The sequence below is a fragment of the Daphnia pulex genome, chromosome 10, assembly GCF_021134715.1.
Source record: "Daphnia pulex isolate KAP4 chromosome 10, ASM2113471v1".
Taxonomy (NCBI): Eukaryota; Metazoa; Arthropoda; class Branchiopoda; order Diplostraca; family Daphniidae; genus Daphnia; species Daphnia pulex.
In genome coordinates this window covers 4,099,060-4,119,518 of record NC_060026.1, presented here as the reverse complement: position 1 = coordinate 4,119,518, position 20,459 = coordinate 4,099,060, and the positions used below count along the sequence as shown (strand labels likewise).

Genomic DNA, 20,459 nt, shown 5'->3' with positions numbered 1-20,459 from the left:
ACTGGAAAGGAAAGATGAAATGTAATATTTTCCAACTGTGACAACAACCCAACCTATGTAGGTTGAAATGTAGATCTCCTTGAATAGTTCATTCTGTTGCGTGTAAAGTATACCGCCTGACCGCACTGACCCACACCCCGTGCTGCCTGTGTTGGGTGTCTATAGTCGAGACAGGGGAAATCAAATCATCTGAAATGATACCGCTCTCCGTTAATCGAGTTCACAACATCACAGACTACTTTTTATACTATACCAAAATTTTTCTCACGACAGCTAAGCATGTCTTATCCAAATAAAGTAGCTACTGAAAAAAAATAATACGTGTCGATAACAAAAATAATTCTATTTGTGTGTGTGCTGTGTGTGTGTGTGTGTGTGTGTAGACACATATTTAGTTTAAGGATCCGTTTACTCCCGGCTGCTGGAATTTCGTTTTTTTTTTTCTGGTTTCATCCAGACGTGCTGGTTGTTTTGGTTTGCGTATTACATGTCGAAACGGGCGCAGACCATTAATTCCACTTGCTTAAACCGACCGTGACAAGAAAGCTGCGGCTTGTTTACAGTATATGATTTCGTGCTGGCGCGGAGATATGGTGCTGCCTTTTAACTGCTTTATATCCTTTTCGGTTGCCTCAACAGCCGTGTGATTGCGAGCCACAATCAACCGATATGTTTATTTGTTATTGTTACATAACTTTGGACGAGCGGGAGTGCGGGACTGGTTCTGGCGTCGCTTGAAACAGCCCGGAGAAAATTGTGCCGGTCGGACGACACTGACCTGGCTGTTACGATGCCTGAAAGGAAACGAGGCTTGGGATAATCTTGAAAATATTGAGGACGTCAGGCGTGAAAATAAATCTACATTGAAAAACAAAAAAGAAAGTAAATATTTAAGATAACTAATCGAGTTTCCGGTTTCTTGAAGTATATTATGTTCAGCTCGCCTTATTAAACAGCCTGCGTCATCATCTACATTATCCTTTGATTTTGGGATCTGCAGGGCACCTATAACCTTCGAAATAAACCCTGAATGACCTAATGCAGGCCTGTTGTGCTCGCTGTTGTGAGAAAATCTGTTTGGACGATATGGCTTTATAGTTTATACACACGCAAACATGTTTTTATAATGAATCCGAGTTTTCGAGATTACAAATAACTGACTAGAGAAAATATGAACTTGATAGTAGTAAATTTCACTTCTGTATAAGCAAACGCAATATAATAACCCGCGTGAATAAAATGTGAAAAATCACGATGTTCCTTAACAGCAGTAATAGTAGATAAATAATCCGTGGCAAAAGGATCAGCATACGTCAATTCTCGAATCAGGGCGTCAATGGCGTCATGCTGCCGCCCGCCGTTAGGCCAGCAAGCTTGCATGACGAGGGCGGGCGGGCGACTGGAAGCTGACCTTCAGGATGTGTAACATTGCCCGAGGATGGCGGGAATAGATCGCGCAAGTATAATGATGTACATAGGAAACTGAATCACCTCGTCGTCAAGCGCCCAACCGCAATTCCTTTTATTTGATCGATGACTCCGCCGTTGATTGCGAGATGCTCATTTGAATGGCGAATAATATGTAAAGGAGGAAACAGTATATGCTAGACATCCGCTGGACATTCCCGCCATATAAAGAGGGCCGGCCGGCTACCGACCTTTTGGCTTATTTGAAATCAGCCTTCATCTGGTCACGCGAGGCTTTTTTATTGTTCGAACAGGAGAAGAGCCTATATAATGGTTTCAATAGCGTTTCAAGCGTCTCGACGGTATCAACTCGATATGATTTCAACCGTGTCTATCGAGTGATGCATGGGAATCGCTCCTATATATATATTGCTTCCGCCCGCTATGAAAGTCGGTTATTTTATTGGGTTCACAATAAGCTATATACACGCACTCTATATAATGCACGTCTGACATCTCCAACGGAACTGTGCATTCACAGAGTATTAAATTAACATACAAGATTTATTTACAGTATGCGATATGTTGTGTCTATGAACCGCTAAGAACGCACTGGTATTATTTTTGCTGTCTGACGGGAACTTACAGTACGTATCTATTCAGGATACGATTTTTGACTCGAGCTCGTATTGCTATATGCATGTATCGTATACCTAATAGTCTAATACCGGAATAAATCGATGACACCCATTTGACCTTTCGGAGAAAAAGCGCCTTCTAGATTAGTCGTGGTATTTTTTATTTGTGAAATCGTTTCCCTTTGCCAGTTCTATTCCGAGCCTTTCATCATCGCTCGCTTATAGATTTCAGAAATGGATTGATATCTTCTCGGGTGAACGGCGAAGGTTTCTGATAGCCGCTCGATTATTGCTCTGATCAGACGCAGCGTGACAATAATAATAATAAATAAAAATAATTCAACGTTATTAGATTTGGACACGCTAGCTACTGCGTCTACTAGTCTACTAGTCTCGAAATAACATCGCATGCTGATGATATTTGTCGGCAGCCAGCCAACACACGCGTCCACTAATATTCGACAGTACGGCGTGAAATTGAGACTGGAAAATAAAATGAGGAAAAATGATTTAATTATAAAATGGAATCAACGTTACGACGCGTTACGAGAGATCAGATTTCACAAGATCGCAGACATGGCTCAATTTTTAATTTTTGTAATCGGGTGGTTTCCTCTGTCATAAAAAAGTTATTATCAATTATAAGTTTCATTGCCAAAACGAGGTTTACTTATCGGTTTGAAATCACAACATTTACGTACACCAGTAAATGGTCTGAAATAACAGCGCTATCACATCTGGATTCGAATTTTCGCAACATCTAATTTATAATGCCAGCTGGAGAGTGGAGCGGAAGGGGCATATTTATAACAGCAAATTATGAAATGTTTAAAAGATAATTATTTCAAGCATTCCAACTCTTCGTTGGATATATTTTCGAATATTTAGTATAGTTTCATTAGACTTATATTGAAATTATTATTTATGAGTCTTATTTTTTTATGAGTCAAGGTACAATCAGTGAAACCACTGGCCAATAGCTCTTATAGAGCTATTAGAGCTATTGCACAGAGCTAATTTGTACTTTCTGTAAGCTGTCATGCAAAGCTACTTAGTAATCGAACTCCGTTGAAATCCTGTCGAAATCGTCTGTAAGGACCACATTAGTCAGCCTACTCGTATTTCTCTGTTGTAATTATTTCTTTTTTGATATTGTATACCACTCCATCGTGTTGTTCAACAATATCCGGAACACCGAGCTAGGGCGCCTTTGTTTCGAGCGGAGCCCGGAGCGGAGTCATAAATTAAGTGAAATCTTACCCTCTTTGACATTGGGTTCTCTAGATGACGCAACACCTTATCCACTTTCCATTTGCATACAGTACCCACCCAAACTATTCTATAGTATACTTGGCCGTTTTTTGGCCCTTTTAACGTGGCCCCTCATGGCCATATTCCACCAAACGGTGGAATCGTGATTCATGCCAAGTGCATCTATGATATTAAGACTATACACATGAAGAACTTCGGAAATTGATATAGGGAAAATACGACCGAGAATGACGTCACGGAAATGGACCTCATGCGCCTCTCTTTCATTTTCGCTTAATAATATGTCCCTCGTCATGGATGTTTTGCAGAACTGCGGTTGTTCTAATCAGTTCTAGAAATTTCCCTCGGATTTCTGTGTTTGACTTTCAGCTTCCTGGCTTGAATTATGTCAATTATGAACGCACCATGTACTGATGAGCTGATCGGACTTTAAACAAATAAACAACCACACTGTGTACATAGTACTCATTTGTAAAAATAATATACAGATAAAATCCCAATTATCAAATGATAATTAGTTCCTTACACTTATTATCTATCCACAAAATAAATATACAAATCGAAAGATGAAGTGCACATTTTGCTGCTCTGGTGAGATGATGTCTGGGCCGCCCACGCAGCAGACGACTTTCCGAGAAGCCAAGCAATTTCTGACAATTCTGACAGAAGCAGCTCCTAGAAGACAGCAGATGCTTTGCAGGAGAAACTTTGGGGTTGTTGAAAAGGTCGTCGACTCATGACTGTACATTTATCACCATCGAAAGACGGTGTCCAATTTATCACCACGGAGACGGTCGGCGGCGACTTTATCCAACTCATATTGGATAGGCCTATACAGCTTGTTTCAAACTATATTTACACGTAGACGTATATATAGTTGATCGGAAAGTTACAAGAGCGGTTGTCAGTTATGGAAAACAGTTTGAAAATGGTGACTTGGTGAGAAACGCCTTTTGCTCCCGCTTTTGCTTTCAACCTGTGAGTTCGTTGCACCCCATCACCCATTCTGTCTCTGTATATAAGTTTATTCCTTATTCCTGCTGCGCCCCTTCATGCTGTGAATAGTTAATACGTTTGCAGCAGCATTCAAAAGGTTAATTGGACTTTTCGCGGAGGTGCGTGCAATTTTCAGAGTGGAAGCCAATATATAAGAGGGGATTGAATATACAACAAAAACATACTGTATACATATTCAAACCAAACTTTGTACATCCAGCACATTTGAGATCAACAAGCTATACATGATACCACGGTATAGAAAACTATCATACATTTTTGATTATTTCCTGAAATACAATCATTTATTAGCAAGGCTGGAAGGCAGCACCAACGCACCGACACCAACTTATATATAAGACACTGTCAACTATAATTACCATACGCACTTAATTCTTTTCCTTTCATTTGTCTGTGCGCGGAGTCAACTGCTGACGTCCGAACCCGAACGTTCGTGTTATATTTCATCTTCGCATATAGAAAAGCTGTTGTACATTAATAGGGGTGATGCCGAATGGAATATATTTGATTTCGGCATGTAGTAATATTTTTTGGTTCCTTTCTTTTTTGTTGTTATCTAGATTGTCGCGGGACCCGCGGGACACAAATCACAAAATTTCGTGTTGTAAGAAAATGGTGCTGGAAATTCCATGAGCATGTTGCAACTCACTATAATAAGGAAAAAAGAAATCGAACCTTTGGTTATAGGTATAGAGTCAATACCATTGTATCTAACTGGTTATTCAGAGCCAAGGCACCTTATTAAGGCTTCTGAACAGTGCACATGCAGCAGTGGGGTCATTTGTTAAAGGATTCAAAGCAAGATAATACTGTAAGTTTGATACGTTATTTGATGCACCATCGACTCATCTCATAGATGACCGAAGTCACGTAGCCTTATATAATTATTAAGCGACACTGTCAGCAGACATCGTTAACTGAAAGAGAAGATTTCAACACTAACAAGCAAATATGTATAACGTATAACATTTGAAAATGATTCTTCACACATCTTTGATTCTTATGTAAAACTTTCTTGTGTCGATAGGCGCATTGACGCGCGTCAGTGACCTTTCTGTTTGTTGATTGTATAAACTCTGCGGCAGCGGCAGACTGCGTAATGGCTGATGGCTGGACAACGGCAAGAAATCTCTGGACATGCAGATATTTTTCAGTTCCGTCTTCTTTCGTTTCTCTTATACACGCTGCTGGTTGCGCAAGCAAAGAAAATAGCCCACAGGCCTATAGACTTGTTGATTCCCTGTTGGTTTGGGGGGAATCGATTACTCCTGACAGCATCTCTATACACAGGCCTATACAAATCAATCTTTTTTCTATAAATACAGAAGACTAATTGGCCCCTTACAGTTGCTCAACTGTTTTACGGTGGTAACTTTGATAATTAAACAGTTTCACACGTATCAACCAGGCCATCATCAGATATGCGTATATACAAATTTAGAGACGACTGCCCAGCACTGTTGGTATCGGAATGTACGGTTGACGGTTATAACGGCTGTATATAAGATATCCGATGCGACTCTAATGTAAAAGAGCCGTGCACCAGCAAAGTCGTGTGAATGCATATCCGGCCAAGAAATTCGACACGATCAGCGGATCGCCTGTTGCGACGGATCGGCTTGTTGCTTCATCGCGGCTAGACGACTCGCGTGCGTATACACGAAAGATAACAGCACACAACGCAACAAGCATGCAGGACACACACAGCGCTCGTATATAAACTGGCATAAACAATAATAATCAGCGCATACGGGGATTATATTGGGCGCTATTTACAGACGAGTATTTCCCTGGACAATTACAACGCTCTAACTATGCGAGCTAAATAAAAATGATGACAATAACAGCAATAAGGTATCAGAAATTATTGGTTTAAACTTAAAATTCTGTTATTTCTATAAGACAAATTAAAAAGAAGAAACGAAACCAAATGAACGATTACGTTGTAAACGTCTGGAATTATTTTATTTTTAATTATTAGAAGAAACGAAATCTCTTTTGAAATCACGCAGTCAGCAAGGTCAGTTAACAACGACAGCTGTGTAGCTACTACTCTGCTGCGCTGGTTTTTCCCGCAAACATAAATTGCTATATAGACTGGACCCGTTCAACTTTTAATTTTATCTACGTACGTATATTGATAATGTTGTTATTATTTTTCTTTTTTTCGACATTCTGTCTATATAAGCAACTGTGGTAATCTCGACGGAAAGAACCATTGGATCAGCGCGTTGTGAGTGTGCTGCTTGCATGCCAGACATGCACGAAGCCGCTGTGAAATCAAAGTAGCGTGTGTGCTGTGTATTTTCGTCGTGGTCATTCCATTGAAAGAAATCCATGACATTCCATCGCTGGTTGGCTAAACAGGATCTACGACATTAGCAGACTGCTCATTGCTGTCTGTCTGTCTGACTTGGTATCGCGTCACGAGCTTCCGCGTCGTGCTCATTCTTGAATATATATTTAGACGAATAAGAGATTTAACGAGCTACTTAGTCAACGGGAAAATAATCGAGGAACATTTATTGCTTAATCCCTTCGACTGGCAATTGCAACACCAACATTTTTGTCTACTTTCGGTACAGGTTTATAACTACAAGGTTTTTTGGCGAAGAGAAAGTTCTTCTAACTTTGGTTTCCCCCAAACTATTGCGTGCTATTTTACAACGGCTGGCATGCTGCTGTTGGATTTATCGGATTTTTATTGTTCCCAGGTGCTTTACCTCTATGACGAAATGTTTCCTATATATAGCTGCTATATTTAGCGCTCATCATTCTAACGAAATGCAAATATCAAAAATCATCTTGTATATATTATATTATATACGTATTATACATATAGCCTGTACATACTAATAATTACGCTTTCATCAGTGCGTCACTCCCAATTCATATTTTATTGGTTCAAAAAGCTATACTTTTACAGATTTAAGAAGATCTTATGTGAAATCTATTTCGAACGCAGATGGCAAAAACTGCCGTGTGGGTGTATTACCGGTATGTACAGTATATTATACAAAATTAATAAAATTCTTCTCTATACAAGAAAGGATCAAATCCAAGAATTTCCGCATCAACCAACAATAAAAGCATACGAAAATATAATTGACGCACGTGAACAAGTTTCTATATGTTTCTATATTTATTATACAGGCCCTTATTTCCATCACGAACTTGCGTGCTTCTGCGCTGCACGGCGGGGCTCAAATGCGGTGTGGTTTTCAAAGAAAATATGTGAACGAAACTTAAGAAAAGTTTGGCTACAATAAGATTACACTATAAATGAAGAAGAACGCGGTCATAAATGGAAGATTTTCAACGATGTGTTGGCAGACGTGTGGTGCTGTTGGCGGCCTTTATTTTCTCATCACATCATCGCGGTAGATTTGGCGAATGATCGCAGATATAAAAAGGACTGTATAACCGCACGGGTGATGCGTTCTTTATATGATGTGGAAAAGCCCATAAGTCGCATGTTGAGACTATATTATATAGTGCTGCTGCTGGGTGTATATTACGTGGAATAGTTTCGCAGTTGGCCTGTATCGATGCCATTCCGCATAAAGAAAATGCTGGAGGGTTGGATGCGGATGTAATGGAAAAAAGGGGGGTTGGATGTAACTCCACACTCGATTATGTATAGGGGGAATCGGGTCGGTGCGATGACGGATAGAGCCGTTGGAGTTAACTTCTTATTGGGACCTTCGCAATGGCTCAAATGTGCACCCAACGCCCTGCAATGCGCGCAGAAGTTGCATCAGCTGTAAGAGCAGAAGAAGAAGAAGAAAAAAGAAGAACATTTCTTCTTGCCATATCCCATATCACAATAACTCACCAGCACCATGAGATGTAAAAATCAAATCAGTTTCATGAAACAAACTTCCTGGAAACGAACTCCGAGCTTTGGAAATCAAAATCAGGCCGTGCTCGCGACGTACTATCAAGGCCTTCGGGGGGACAGCAGCAAGTCGAGCCTCTGCTGTGATTGTGGCCACTGGCCAGCCACCAAAGTCCACAGTCCATATAGACTCAAAGAAGGGCGATTTACATCAGTACTATATTATGTCTGTCTGTAGGAAACTTATATTCATTATTTGTGCTGATTCCCCCCATCAAATTGCATTCCGAATAAGACTGCTGTGACACGTGAAAATGAAGCGGTGACGAAATAACAGGTAAGTTTTATACATTAAATAATTTGGTGTTTCTTGTGACTCATGTTAGGCCTACCTTCACAATCGAAAATGATTAAACAGCATTTACTATAGTATAGTCTACTTGTTTTGAGGTGGTCCCATTTCATGAAAATGAGAACGGCATAGTCACGCTCTCCGATACGTTTGTTTTGTTTGGCCCCGGATCTTCACGATTTCACGATGATGTAATATCAGCTATCTGAATGTTGCTGCTGCGGACCTGCAGACATCTATATCCGGAAAGTAGTAAACAAAATATAGTCACGATTAAATATGAATGGCTGACTTCATTCTTCCAAGTATATAATGCACTATCAATAGTTGTATAGCGTGTAATACAAAATCAACTATATTTTTCTCGGTATCCATCTGTTAGGTATAGTAATTCCCCCGAAGCTTTTGCTTTCAAAAAGGTTTCGCCTGTTCCGCCTGACCGTCTAATTATCGTCCATCTATTTGAATTTGTTTTGTTTGTTTGTAAAAATTTTGGAGGGCCAACGGGAATCAGAAATCAGCCTGTGATTCTGCCTTATCAAGGACACCTTCAAGGTTAAAATACACATCATTAATTGTTAGACGCTTTTATAGTCGAAATCACAAATCACAGTGTTTATTAAAATGATTATGCAATGCAAAATTGAACAGTCCGCTCTTGACCGGGTAACAAATTTACTGGCACTCCACGGAGCGAGCGTCAATCAAGCAGACATTTTTTTTTTTTTTGCAAAAGAATAAAACGTTGTAATTCAATTCATCCCGAATTCATCATACCTACTCAGATCTTAACGATGTTAATAGAGGGGGGGAGGGGGATCTCATTGGAAAATTCCTGCCTCCAAGCACTTAAACTAAGGGCAAACATATCATATATAGTACACAAACATATACCATCAATCTCACTTGAAATGCTTCACAAAATATTGTGGATTTGATTAAATTAAATAATTAAGAACCGTCCACCAACCTTCAAGTATGGCACGATGCCAAATTATCTTGTTTCTGATAACGGACCTGCAACAAAAAAAATAAGCTGAATAATCTTGTCATGTCAAGGCTGTGAGTTTTTTTTTTTTATTGCCAGCTAGATGTTTCACAATATGCCCTGGCGTATTAGGCAATTAGCCATTAAGCCTGCAATTCAACTATATACTCCACCAGCATCTCCTCTCCTATACTCGCCCACCAATCATTCAAGTTTACCTTGAAATTATGGTCTACATTTCCAAGAGTCGCTTCGTAATGACATGAGAGTTGTTGGAAATAAGGCTAGACTGATGTATTATCTTCAGGCACTGAAAGCCGCAGAAGTCTAGTCCTTATAATTGAGAGCAAATGATTTGTTCGGATTTATATTCTTGGTAAAATATAGGCTATTATTGTTCTCATTATACACTTTGAGCTGAGAGAAACCTGTTAAGTTTTTCGGTCAATGCACTTGATATATAGTACATTTACATCAGTTCCAGCAAGTAAGAAGCCTTTGAAGTTATCAAATGATTCATACAAAATGTATGAAATCGAATAATACATCCACAATTGAACGACAGAAAAAGTCGATGGTAAACTAAGATAAACATCCAATTACGAATATCCAAAGTACTGTGCAACGCATTCAAAATAAATTGAAGACAATATCTGGATACAAATCTACTAATGTACCGTATAATGTTTGCCATTTCCACCTGATATCTTGCGATCAGTCACCTTTTCATATACATCGCGTGCCTCTATTATAAAAAGAAATTAATACAAAGTAAAAAAGAGACTATAGAGCGACGTACTTGCACCAGATCTCAGCAAGAGACTGTAAGAGCAGTCGGATATATAACAATACTGGATGATCGTCATAAAAGACTGACGCAACCACATGTCTTTTGACGTGACGTGTGTTTTCAGCAGCTGTCTTTCCGCAGCAGGCCGTCAACGCTGAGATCCCACGCTCTCTTCAGCAGCACTCCCGCCCTCTTTTTTCTATTTTCCTATATCTCTTTTCTCTTCTATAATACACAATCAAGTTTTTCTTCTCTTAAATAATACTCTATCTGATTTTTTTGTTGCTGATGCCCTTCTCTCTCTCTCTTTTTTACTTTTATCAATGCATCACTTTTTATTTTGGCTTTTTTGGCCGTCGGATATATTGGCATTTGGTCTCGGAGAAAAGAAGTCGAGTGAAATGTCTGACGGCCCGCCCGCCCGCCCGCTTCATTCACTTATTCACTCATCCGTGCTGTGGCTTTGCCAAGAGACTAAAAACACGTTCAAGCCCGTTTTTTTTTCTCTTTTATGTATGTTTTTATATAAACTTTTCCCTCTCCTTGCCGAGTCTTCTTATATTATTCCACCGCCCACACACCCAAAGTGCTTAAGCTCTGGCAAGGCGATAGAGAGAGAGAATAACCTTTGGGCTGATTATCCGTCATCATCACCACATAGAAAATATCACCAATGCATACAGCCATACCCATCATATACCAGGCACACACGCACGCACATCAGACACGTTCGCCATATAGCATATACACACAGACAGAGCGACCAAACGAAAGCGCAGCAAGCAACCTCGTCAGACTTGTGTGAGAGAGTATAAATCCAGACAGATATATACACACAAGCAGCAGCACATAGTATATAGATACTCTTCTCTTTCCATCATTTTGGGTTTCCTTCTTTCTTTCCCATTCACCATCTCTTTTTCCTCCTCCCCCCCTCTTCTTTTTTCTTCACTCCCTCCGCCTCTCATCTCCTCCTTCTTCCTCTCTCGGCTGCTGCTGCTGCTATAGCTGCCTGTGTGTCCCAGACCAGCACCTCAAGACTTTGCACCGGCCCGAAACTTTTGCCCGCCTTCAGTCCATCCTTCCGCCTCCACTTGAGCGCACGCCGTGTCTCACCATTCTTAGCTCTAGCATCACTCCGCCAGTCTATATAGTCGGGTTTTGGCTATCGTTTTTCTCCATTCTCACTCCGACTCCCGCCGTTTCCGCGCGGCGTTCCAGAAATAGTTGCGCCCACTTGCACCTCTCTTTCTTATACATCAGATTTGATTTTTTGTCACTTGACGGGTTTCATTCATTCATTGACAGGTTAACTCTTACCATTCATTCGTTAGATTCCATAATCCAGCAGCCAGTTGATTGTCATTTTGTGAATTCCTTCTGGCAATTGGCCGCATTCGTTTTGGGTTTCAATAGTTTTCAACCGCGTTTCAACTTATAGTTCCCTGCGTTTTGTTTTTCATTTGCAATTACTTCGGTTGACCAGAGCGATCAAAAGCGGGCCCTTTAAAAAATGAAAACGTTTGTTTGTCCAATGGAGCGAGTCGCGGCTCGGCGTTTGTTGATATGTTTCGTGCTGGTTTATGTGTTGACGACGATCGAGTGTCTGCCGCTGTTCGACACGGCGGCCGACCCTTCTGCTTCGTCCCCTTCGTCGCCGCTCGTCGAAGACCTCCTTCGTTTGTACAACGTCAGCAACGAAGATGTCGAAGCCTCCCGCCAAAAGCAGATCGCCATCCGCCATTCCAGCAGTGTCAATCATCACAATTTCCCCACCAACAGCCGCCAGCATCAACAACACCATCAGCATTCATCGCTGCATGTTGCTCATCCGGAAGCGGCGGGCGGATCTGCGTCCGCTTATGACGCTCAAAGCATCATTAATCAACGCAACAGGTAATAGCTTCTTAAAATATAGTTGAAGCTTTTTTTTCACCCTGAGTGTCCATCACGTTATTATTTATTCTCTATTACACTCGATACAATGTAGGAGTATCAATAATTTCGGGCAATTAGGCTCATTTTGTTTGTTTTATTTTTTAGCTTTACTTTTTTTTTGTTAACGGGATAATTTGGTTTCTTGTTTTGCGGAAATAAATAATTAGATCTCTACGATCATTATTAGTAATTAGAAATTCAAATTAGAAAATGATATTGCTGCTTAGATTGTAAATATAAGTTAACAAAGGAGTTAATCATTTCTGTGTGATTTTGTTTGATTAGGCCTAGGACTTGTTTAAGTTGCACCCCATCACCTAGACACCTAAACTCGCTTTAATTAATTTTGGTTGATGGTATAATAATTAGTCTTTTTGTCGTTTAGTTGATTACATTTCACTGTGTGGGTGGCTCATGGGTCTATATTGCGGACTTCGATTGCATGAACGCTAAAGGCGCAATCCCTCACGCACAGGAAGTTGCTGACACGCAAACATTCCAAATTGAATGATATTAATCTGCCAATCCGTATTTGCCAATTCATTGATAATAAGTGGCATAAGAAATATCAATTGAAATATAAATTTTTAGACAAGATAAGATGTATCGGATACGAGTAAATTGCCTTGTCGTACGTAAGAAAAATTCATAAAAACATAAATGATGATAGGCATCTATAGGTACTGATATCAGTACCTATAGACGTCAACGTTGCACAGATTAAATGGCTTTTACTCATTCCAATAAGTGCCGGCCTATTTAATTAGTTTCACTGCGTATATTAGGTATTGCAAATATATATAGCCATTATATTATTATATAGTAGAGGTTTTTAAAAATTCTGATTGATTCTAAAATAGTTTTTCTGTTGTTGTTGTTGTTTCCTTTTTTTAAATTTCAGATCAAATGTGGCTGTTAATATGAACAGCAGGTAAGGAAACATTGACATCACAATGCCCCATTTCGTAATTATCTTGCATTCAGCAAAAAGCATTTCAATGTATTATTTCTATCTATAGTAGCAAGTAGGCTGTATAACAGCAAAGTAGTGCGATGTTTTATACAGCTTTGCGCTATACTGAAATTTTGACTTGCCTCTGAAGAATGGCGACTCGTCTCGTCATTTAGCGAATGAAAAGTTAATGACATGCAATAATAACTTGTATGCGAATGCTCTGAATGCTACAGCTATATATAGACTATACTAAAGCACCAGTTTATTTTGCAAGGGTAATTCATTCACCCGTCGCTCCGTTTTTCATTCGAATAAACTAGCGAATGAATGACGCGCATGCCACTGCCGGAAGTTGCATCAAAGTAGCTGAGCGCTATTACTTTTCTTCCGTTGCTATAGACATTTCTTGCTAATATTGTGTAGACCTACTTATAGTCACCTGTCTAGCCTGTTAAACTGCTTATTTAGTTTGAGTTGATGGTAGATTTATAGTCGCAGCAGTGAAGGAATAATTGAGCGGGCTATAGTTTTTCTCTTGAAGAACAAGCCCTGAATGCACTCACTTGATTCCCTAATATTTGTCAACCCACACAAAAGGCTGATTGTTGCTCCGATTTTAAATTGAGATATGTCGTGCCCGGTATGAATAGATGACGGCCAAAGAGTGCGCAAATCTATGTCTGTGACATTTCGCTCGCGGCACACCGTGGCACGTCTCGCCTTGTCTGTTTTTTGTTGGCAGTTTTGGTTTGCGTCAATCCAGTCAAGTGGTGGCCACTTTCAGTCGTGGGAGGAAAAAAGCCATTCGGTAAATCGGGTCGATAATAATCACGCCAAAACTCTTGACTTTTTTAGCGTCATGATTTTTTGGCTTCTGCTGGGCGTCTCTTTTACCGCCGAGAGTGTGACGACCTACACCGTGATTGAATCGCTACAATTACCCAGTTGTAGATGGCTATGTCATCTACCGTTTGTGCTAGCTTTAAATATAAATTTTCATATTTGAATGTAAATTGCATTTTTTAAAAATAACACACACTTTAGCATTGCGGGAGTTTACCATAATATTAAAAAAATTCTTGGTAAAAGCTTATTATTTCCTCTTAACGAGGGTATTTTAAATTTTTTGCGATAATCGTCTATAACGTGAGTTATCGCGCAAAAAAGGCGAACATTTTAGTCCGTATATTAAGCCGACATGTTAAAAGCGCGCAAAGATTCGCGTGTTTCCAAACTTGCTGTGGGAATTCTAGATACAAGCTATAATTATTTAGTTCGAGAATAGTTTGTCGTCGTTTATCAATAGCTACGTAGTCTATTCTTGTTTTACAAGTTTAGTAACGCTGCGGCTTTGGCCAGACAGCAGACATCTTGAATTTGTATTCGGCGGGAAGGGGCTAGCTAGTTCTTAGGTTGGAATGAATGAATAGATGGATGAATGAATCTCGTATTTACTCACTTCTTCTCCAAAGACGTAGAGACTGCACGAGGCAGACAAGGGCCGATCAATCTACATAGTACAATGGGGAAGAATGGAAAAAGGGTTGGTGGGAAGAGGAGGGGAAAAGGGAACGAACTATAGGCGATCTGCCCGATCTCGGCTCTTTCATCAAAATGGGAAAGAAACAACGAGGATCTTACAATTTACGCAATTCTTATTCTACGATTTACAATCTACACAGAGAACTCAGACAGTTTTTTGTCACAATAGTTCATGAATGGATGAGCCCATTGACGCTTTTTGTGAAGCTCTTATAGTTTATTCCCCCGATTTCCAGCGCAATGGCCATGCCCGCGCTATCGCTTCCCGCCAACATTTTCCCGTCGGATGCCTCGTACATATAGCAGTCATGGATGATGACTGCATGCCTTCTGTTTCCTTTTGGCTCTCCCCTGGTTTCTCCCTCAAAAAGGGCAGCAATAGCTCCGTTCGTGCCTGGTACGACTGGATGTTTGTGAAAAATACCAATACTAAAAATACCAGAGATCTCTCTCCCCCCCCCCCCCCCCTTCTTCCTTTCAAATGTCTCGGCACTGTGGGCCACTAGCCACTATACTATAACGGAAGTGGTGAAATGAAAGTGGGGTCAAGACCAAAAACAAGTCGACAGGGAAGCATTTCACGGTTTCTCTACATTTTTTCTATTGAGTTATTCCTCCCGCATAGTGTATAGTGTAGTACTCGTCTTTTTGTGTGTGATGCTGACCCTCACCCCTCCTCCTCCTCTTGGTCCCTCCTTTATGTTTGGACCTCCCTTAAGAGCCAGAGACTTTGGTAGTTTTGTGTTCATCTTCTTCTCTTCTGAGAAGTGCGAAGTGTTGCCGACACTGTCCTTCATTCCCCTTGCCGGCTGGTGGTGGTGGCGGCCTGTCTGCATTCCTCATCGCTCCTCTAAACCCCCTCCATCCGCCATCTCCCCTCTTCTTCCTCTTTTTCCTCTTCTGCTTTTTCTCCATCTCCTTTGTGTCTCGCTTTCCTTCTCATTTTCCCCCTTCCTCTCTCCTTCTTTTCGGCTTTTCCCAACGTCGCATGTTTTCGGCTTTCAAACAGTGCTCCTCATCGTTCGTCGAAAAGTAGCATGTCTGGACCGATAAGTTTGTGCGTCATAGAATGGACGCGTCTGTGTTTACATTACGTGTTCTGCGCCCGTGTGGTTGTGTCTGTGACGGAAATCAAGGGAAAAAAAGCAGACCGCTCCAGGTTTTTCTTGTCTGGAACTGCCCGACTGGGAGACGCATGATGCACGCGCCCATCTCGCGCTCCGATAAATTTTTATCCAACGCTCCACGTGTCCCATGGTCCAATTGTGTCCTCCCATGGCATACAAAAGTCTCAAATTCCCTACCACATGTTTCGATCAAACGATACATGAAAAAGATTAGAATTTGTTTAAGTATTTTTTTTAAAATTAAATTATCAAATAACGTTTTGTAAAAAAATCTAATAACAATTTGTTGGGGATAAAATGGCTTACTTCACAATATACTATTAGTCTAGCGATTAACAACAAGGGAAAATTCATGTAAGCGTAGTATATTATGCTATAACTGTTTTTCTACGAGAAATTTATCCAAATTAATAAAAATATGATAAAAAATCTAAACGTTTATCAACGAAATGATTTAAGCTGTCGTAAAAAAATATTCAGTATGAATTCACGCTCTTCGTGAACACGTTGTACCACTAAAGACGCGACCAAAGCTATTTCAATCTTTTATCGAATCAGATAATTTATTGTTACTAGACAGTCTGTTTCAGTATACAGTAATTTATTATAGACTCCTCTCCTGTACTTGTCATATTCATATTTCAATTTCAATTTTATTTGCTTTGTTTTTTTAATGCTTCCTACGTTTGATTGAAAACATTTTGTATTTGACGCCAAAGTATGTGGGCTCGATATGAAATATTATACGATCCGTAATTGCAAGTGCTGTAAAGATTCGTAGAGACCTGCATAAGAACATTCTCTTTAGTTTGCATTTTATTTGTTCTTAATTCTTACCTTGACCGCTGTATCCATATCTTTTGAACGGTTTAACTCCCCCAGACCAACAGCGGTTCTGTTACTAACTCATCACATCAATTTTATACTATTTTATACCGCTTTGTTAATCTATATTATTAATTTTTCACTTCTTTCATCATACCGATCCTTTTGTTAATTGAAGTTAATGATGTTAATGTTAAAGATTTTTATTGTTAATTTTTAGGTCGGCTCTCCAACGTAAACAAGAGGTGTTCCGAAATGTTCTTGGTTTTGTTAACCTTAATGGCCGTCCTCAAGTTCCGTCCATATCGGGAGGGACGTCGCCTGGTGCTCCCCCAATTTCCCCATTTTTCTCCCCGTTCCAGCGCCCTGAAGCAACAGTCGACCTTCAGGAACGCACTCGTTATCTGCAACCATCATGTACGATGAATGAAATTTTAATAGCTTTTGATGTAAATTATTTCATACCTGACTCTCACGTTTTCAATGTCACAGGTGACGGGCCGAAACACGCGGACGAAGAGATCTGGTCGTCAGGATCCACTCCACTGTCACTCCATTTGTTCTTCAACCTAAGCGGGATCCAATCTCAGACTCGTGACGGCTTCCAACTGTACGTCACTGGAGCTAAATTGCGTCTACTTAAATTCGCTGAGGTATGTCCAACAACGATTGCCAAAGCAAACATAACTGTACCAATGTGGAAGTGATTTTATAGATTGCGCATTTATTGCTCTTGTTATTAACTACAATATTTATTTTTTTTTTTAGGGAGAGGCGTTTCCTTCAGCCAACTTTGGCCCTGAAAAAGTAGATGCCAGCTCAGGATACGCGGGTCTAGAACAACCTCTGCAAACGCTAAAAGCTGCACCGTTCTTTGACCCGCCGTTGCTGCCTTCGGACGAAGAGAAAATTCGCGTCTCGGTTCATAATTATACTCGCGCTCTCAAACGAAACCGTGGTACATATGGCATTTCTATTCTCATATTTCGTTTTAGGCTTATACTGAGAGATCTGCGTCTAGCAATATGAAATTATACTTTATGTAGAATATTACAACATATTTTTTGGTTTCTGCCAACGAAAATAACCTCCTTTTCTTTTCTGCGATGTAAATAGCCCAGAAAAAGAAGCTGTTAGACTCTCAAATGGCAATGGCTAAAGAAGAGAATTATATGAAGCTGGACATTAAACTGGCCGCTCGATGGTGGCTAGCTCCAGGTGCACTGTTAAAAAAGGTCTCGTTTATGGGTAAATACATATTACCGAAAATTGTTACTATGTATCGAAAATCGGTAGGTTCTCCGTTTCGGTAGTTATAACCTTCGATTTTCAATAGCACGTCTCGACCAAAAATGTACATTCTCAATTTTTGTTTCCTACTTTTTCCCTTCCTTTTGTCTAGTTAAAAAAACAGCCTAAAATGTATCAAAAAGGTACTGTTCCCTATAACATATTGAAATGGCACAGCGGATCAGCATCCGACTGTGATGTCGGAGATCCGAGTTCAATTCCTACCGAAGTCTAATCTTTTATATGAGAATGGACGATTATTACTCTCGATTTCCGAGACGGAAAACACGTCTCGGTTATCGTAGATTATAATATACGTTTCTAGTTGCCCGGTTTCCGAGGACTGTATGTCTCGAAAAACGTGAGGTATTATTAACAGTGATGGCCGTAACTTTGGGCTCGCGATAGAAGTCGAAGATACAGACGGCCAGCGCAAGCCAGTTAGCCGCTTTTTCCGATCGCGTAACTGCTCTTCTGAAAATGAAGGTATACAAGAGACCACCCTAATTTTGTTTTAGCCACCATAATCACGACTTATGTAATATGAACGGATATCCATTTAATAGTCCATGACTTTACATGTTTGTGTATAGGTTCCATCCGATCCGACGAAATTTTCGATCCAACAAACATCGCTTCGCCCGTTCTTGAGCTGACCGTCATTGAAATGCCCGAAGGTAGGAGTGTGTTCGAGTTGCCATCAAGTGTCATCAAAGGCCGTTTTGACGAAATGGAAAGCGCCGGCAGTGAAGATCTCGACGCATTGAGTGAAATACTGGAAGAGCCGACATCGCGCAAGCATCGACACCAGCACTCGAGTCGTATTATTCACACTTCCCAGGAAGAGCAGGCTGACGAAGCAGTGCTCCGGACATTGAAGGGCGACGGAGTGTTAGGCGCAGCCACAGTAGGGAAGCACAGGACGTCACATCGCACAGGCAATCAACAGGCACCAAACTATCGTCCGACCTCATCTGCGGTGCCAACCTTAGCAACTCTAGAAGATCACGATCTTTTCCGAGAGACTGAAGAAGAAGAAACGACTCGACCCGAGGCTGACGAGTCACCTAACATGTCGTGGTCTACCAGAATTTTTATGCAGAGATTGATGCAACAGCCACCTCAGCAGCAGCATCATTCAAAGATGACACATTATCCACGGACTAATAAAGACAACCGAAAACATTAGATATCTAAATAACTCCCTTGATCCACTCGCTTCTAGAAAGGATGATTAAAGAACAAAAAGGATGTATAGTGGTTAACGTCGTGTAAAAAATAAATTCGAATTTCTGGGGTGGGTATTCTGCTATACTATCAAAGTAAACCCCTACTCCTCGCCTGTCTGATATAGAACGTTCCCGTCTTTGCCCAGACCTCTTATAATTCATATCGCTTAATCAATTACCAAAAGTTAAAGTTCAATGTCAATCAAATATTAACAAAATAAAATAATAATTAATAATAATAATAACAATAATTTAAAAAAATATTAAAAAAATAAAAGGTTTTAAGTTGTCTGATTGTAACTATGGCTATTATTGTTTATGTTACCCGTTCCGTGTAAATCAAAATGTTTGTGCCGTACATATTAGATTAACTAGAACTACCATCTATGTCCTAGACTAGACTGCAACTGTTTAACAGCCACGGCCAACCATTCCTTATTACCTAATAGGTATTCTTTCAATATTTTGAAACCCAGATAGTCTCGCGGATAATAGATTATAATGCCAAACGCTATAGGTTACGATTTGTTTTCTCCAATAGCCCATCATTCACTCATTATATTATCTTATTCTCGACATTCAATATCTGATTCGATCTTGCTATTTTGCTATGCTATATAGCGATATCGTTCTACCCTATAATTGCGCTGTACAGCTGCGCTTCTGTGCCACACTATTTCACCATCTCATCTACACTCGCCACAGCCTTTTCAAATTTACCAATTGATTAGAAATCGGCTATGTATATAAGTGAAGAAAATCATTTGCGCGCAAGGTATCGCGTGTACTGCCCTATGCTAATTTATATACAGAATTAAACATAAAACGATTAAATAATCCAAATCGATAACAAGAATATTGGCGCCCCCCTACATTACGTTATTGTAATACTTCATTCTTAATTCACAAACCCCTAGTTTTTGTTACTTATTTGATATCGTTGTACGGTATTTGCATGTGAATAAACGTGAAAAACATACACCATAAATTTTCATAAACAAAATTATTCTTACAAAAAAATAATTTCTGCACGATTAAATATTTGATTTTTTTGAAATAGTGCAACACTGTTGTGGGAGCTCTATTCGTAAAGAAAAGGCAAGGGAAAAGAAGGAAAGACACTTTTTTTTTTAATTGCACTCTAACTTTATTAATGAAAATTAAGAATTTATTCATATGTGCGGGCATATGTGACACTGGGAACGGCAAAATTTGGAAGCCCCAATCAATATTACGCGGGTTCCCGTTTTT

General features: G+C 40.0%; 1 protein-coding gene across 2 annotated transcripts; it reads left to right on the top strand.

The window, feature by feature from the left end:
• The first annotated feature begins 11,373 nt into the window (after window positions 1-11,373).
• Window positions 11,374-20,187, top strand: LOC124204227. 2 transcript variants are annotated; one of them, XM_046601272.1, is made up of 8 exons: window positions 11,374-12,198; window positions 13,142-13,171; window positions 16,910-17,106; window positions 17,182-17,342; window positions 17,458-17,647; window positions 17,806-17,908; window positions 18,362-18,465; window positions 18,573-20,187. In XM_046601272.1, the coding sequence occupies exons 1-8, from the start codon at window positions 11,816-11,818 to the stop codon at window positions 19,166-19,168; spliced, it is 1,764 nt and encodes a 587-aa protein (XP_046457228.1). In that variant the 5' UTR covers window positions 11,374-11,815; the 3' UTR covers window positions 19,169-20,187. The 2 variants fall into 2 exon arrangements, with proteins under 2 accessions (XP_046457228.1, XP_046457229.1); XM_046601273.1 differs by lacking the exon at window positions 13,142-13,171.
• Window positions 20,188-20,459: the final 272 nt, after the last annotated feature.

What these genes read in the sequence shown, in the direction of transcription:
- LOC124204227 (XM_046601272.1), top strand. Translation starts at nt 11,816, where the DNA reads ATGAAAACGTTTGTTTGTCCAATGGAGCGAGTCGCGGCTCGGCGTTTG. An exon ending in TCGTTATCTGCAACCATCAT is followed by an intron (nt 17,107 to 17,181) that starts GTACGATGAATG and finishes TCAATGTCACAG; the next exon opens with GTGACGGGCCGAAACACGCG. An exon ending in GTCTACTTAAATTCGCTGAG is followed by an intron (nt 17,343 to 17,457) that starts GTATGTCCAACA and finishes TTTTTTTTTTAG; the next exon opens with GGAGAGGCGTTTCCTTCAGC.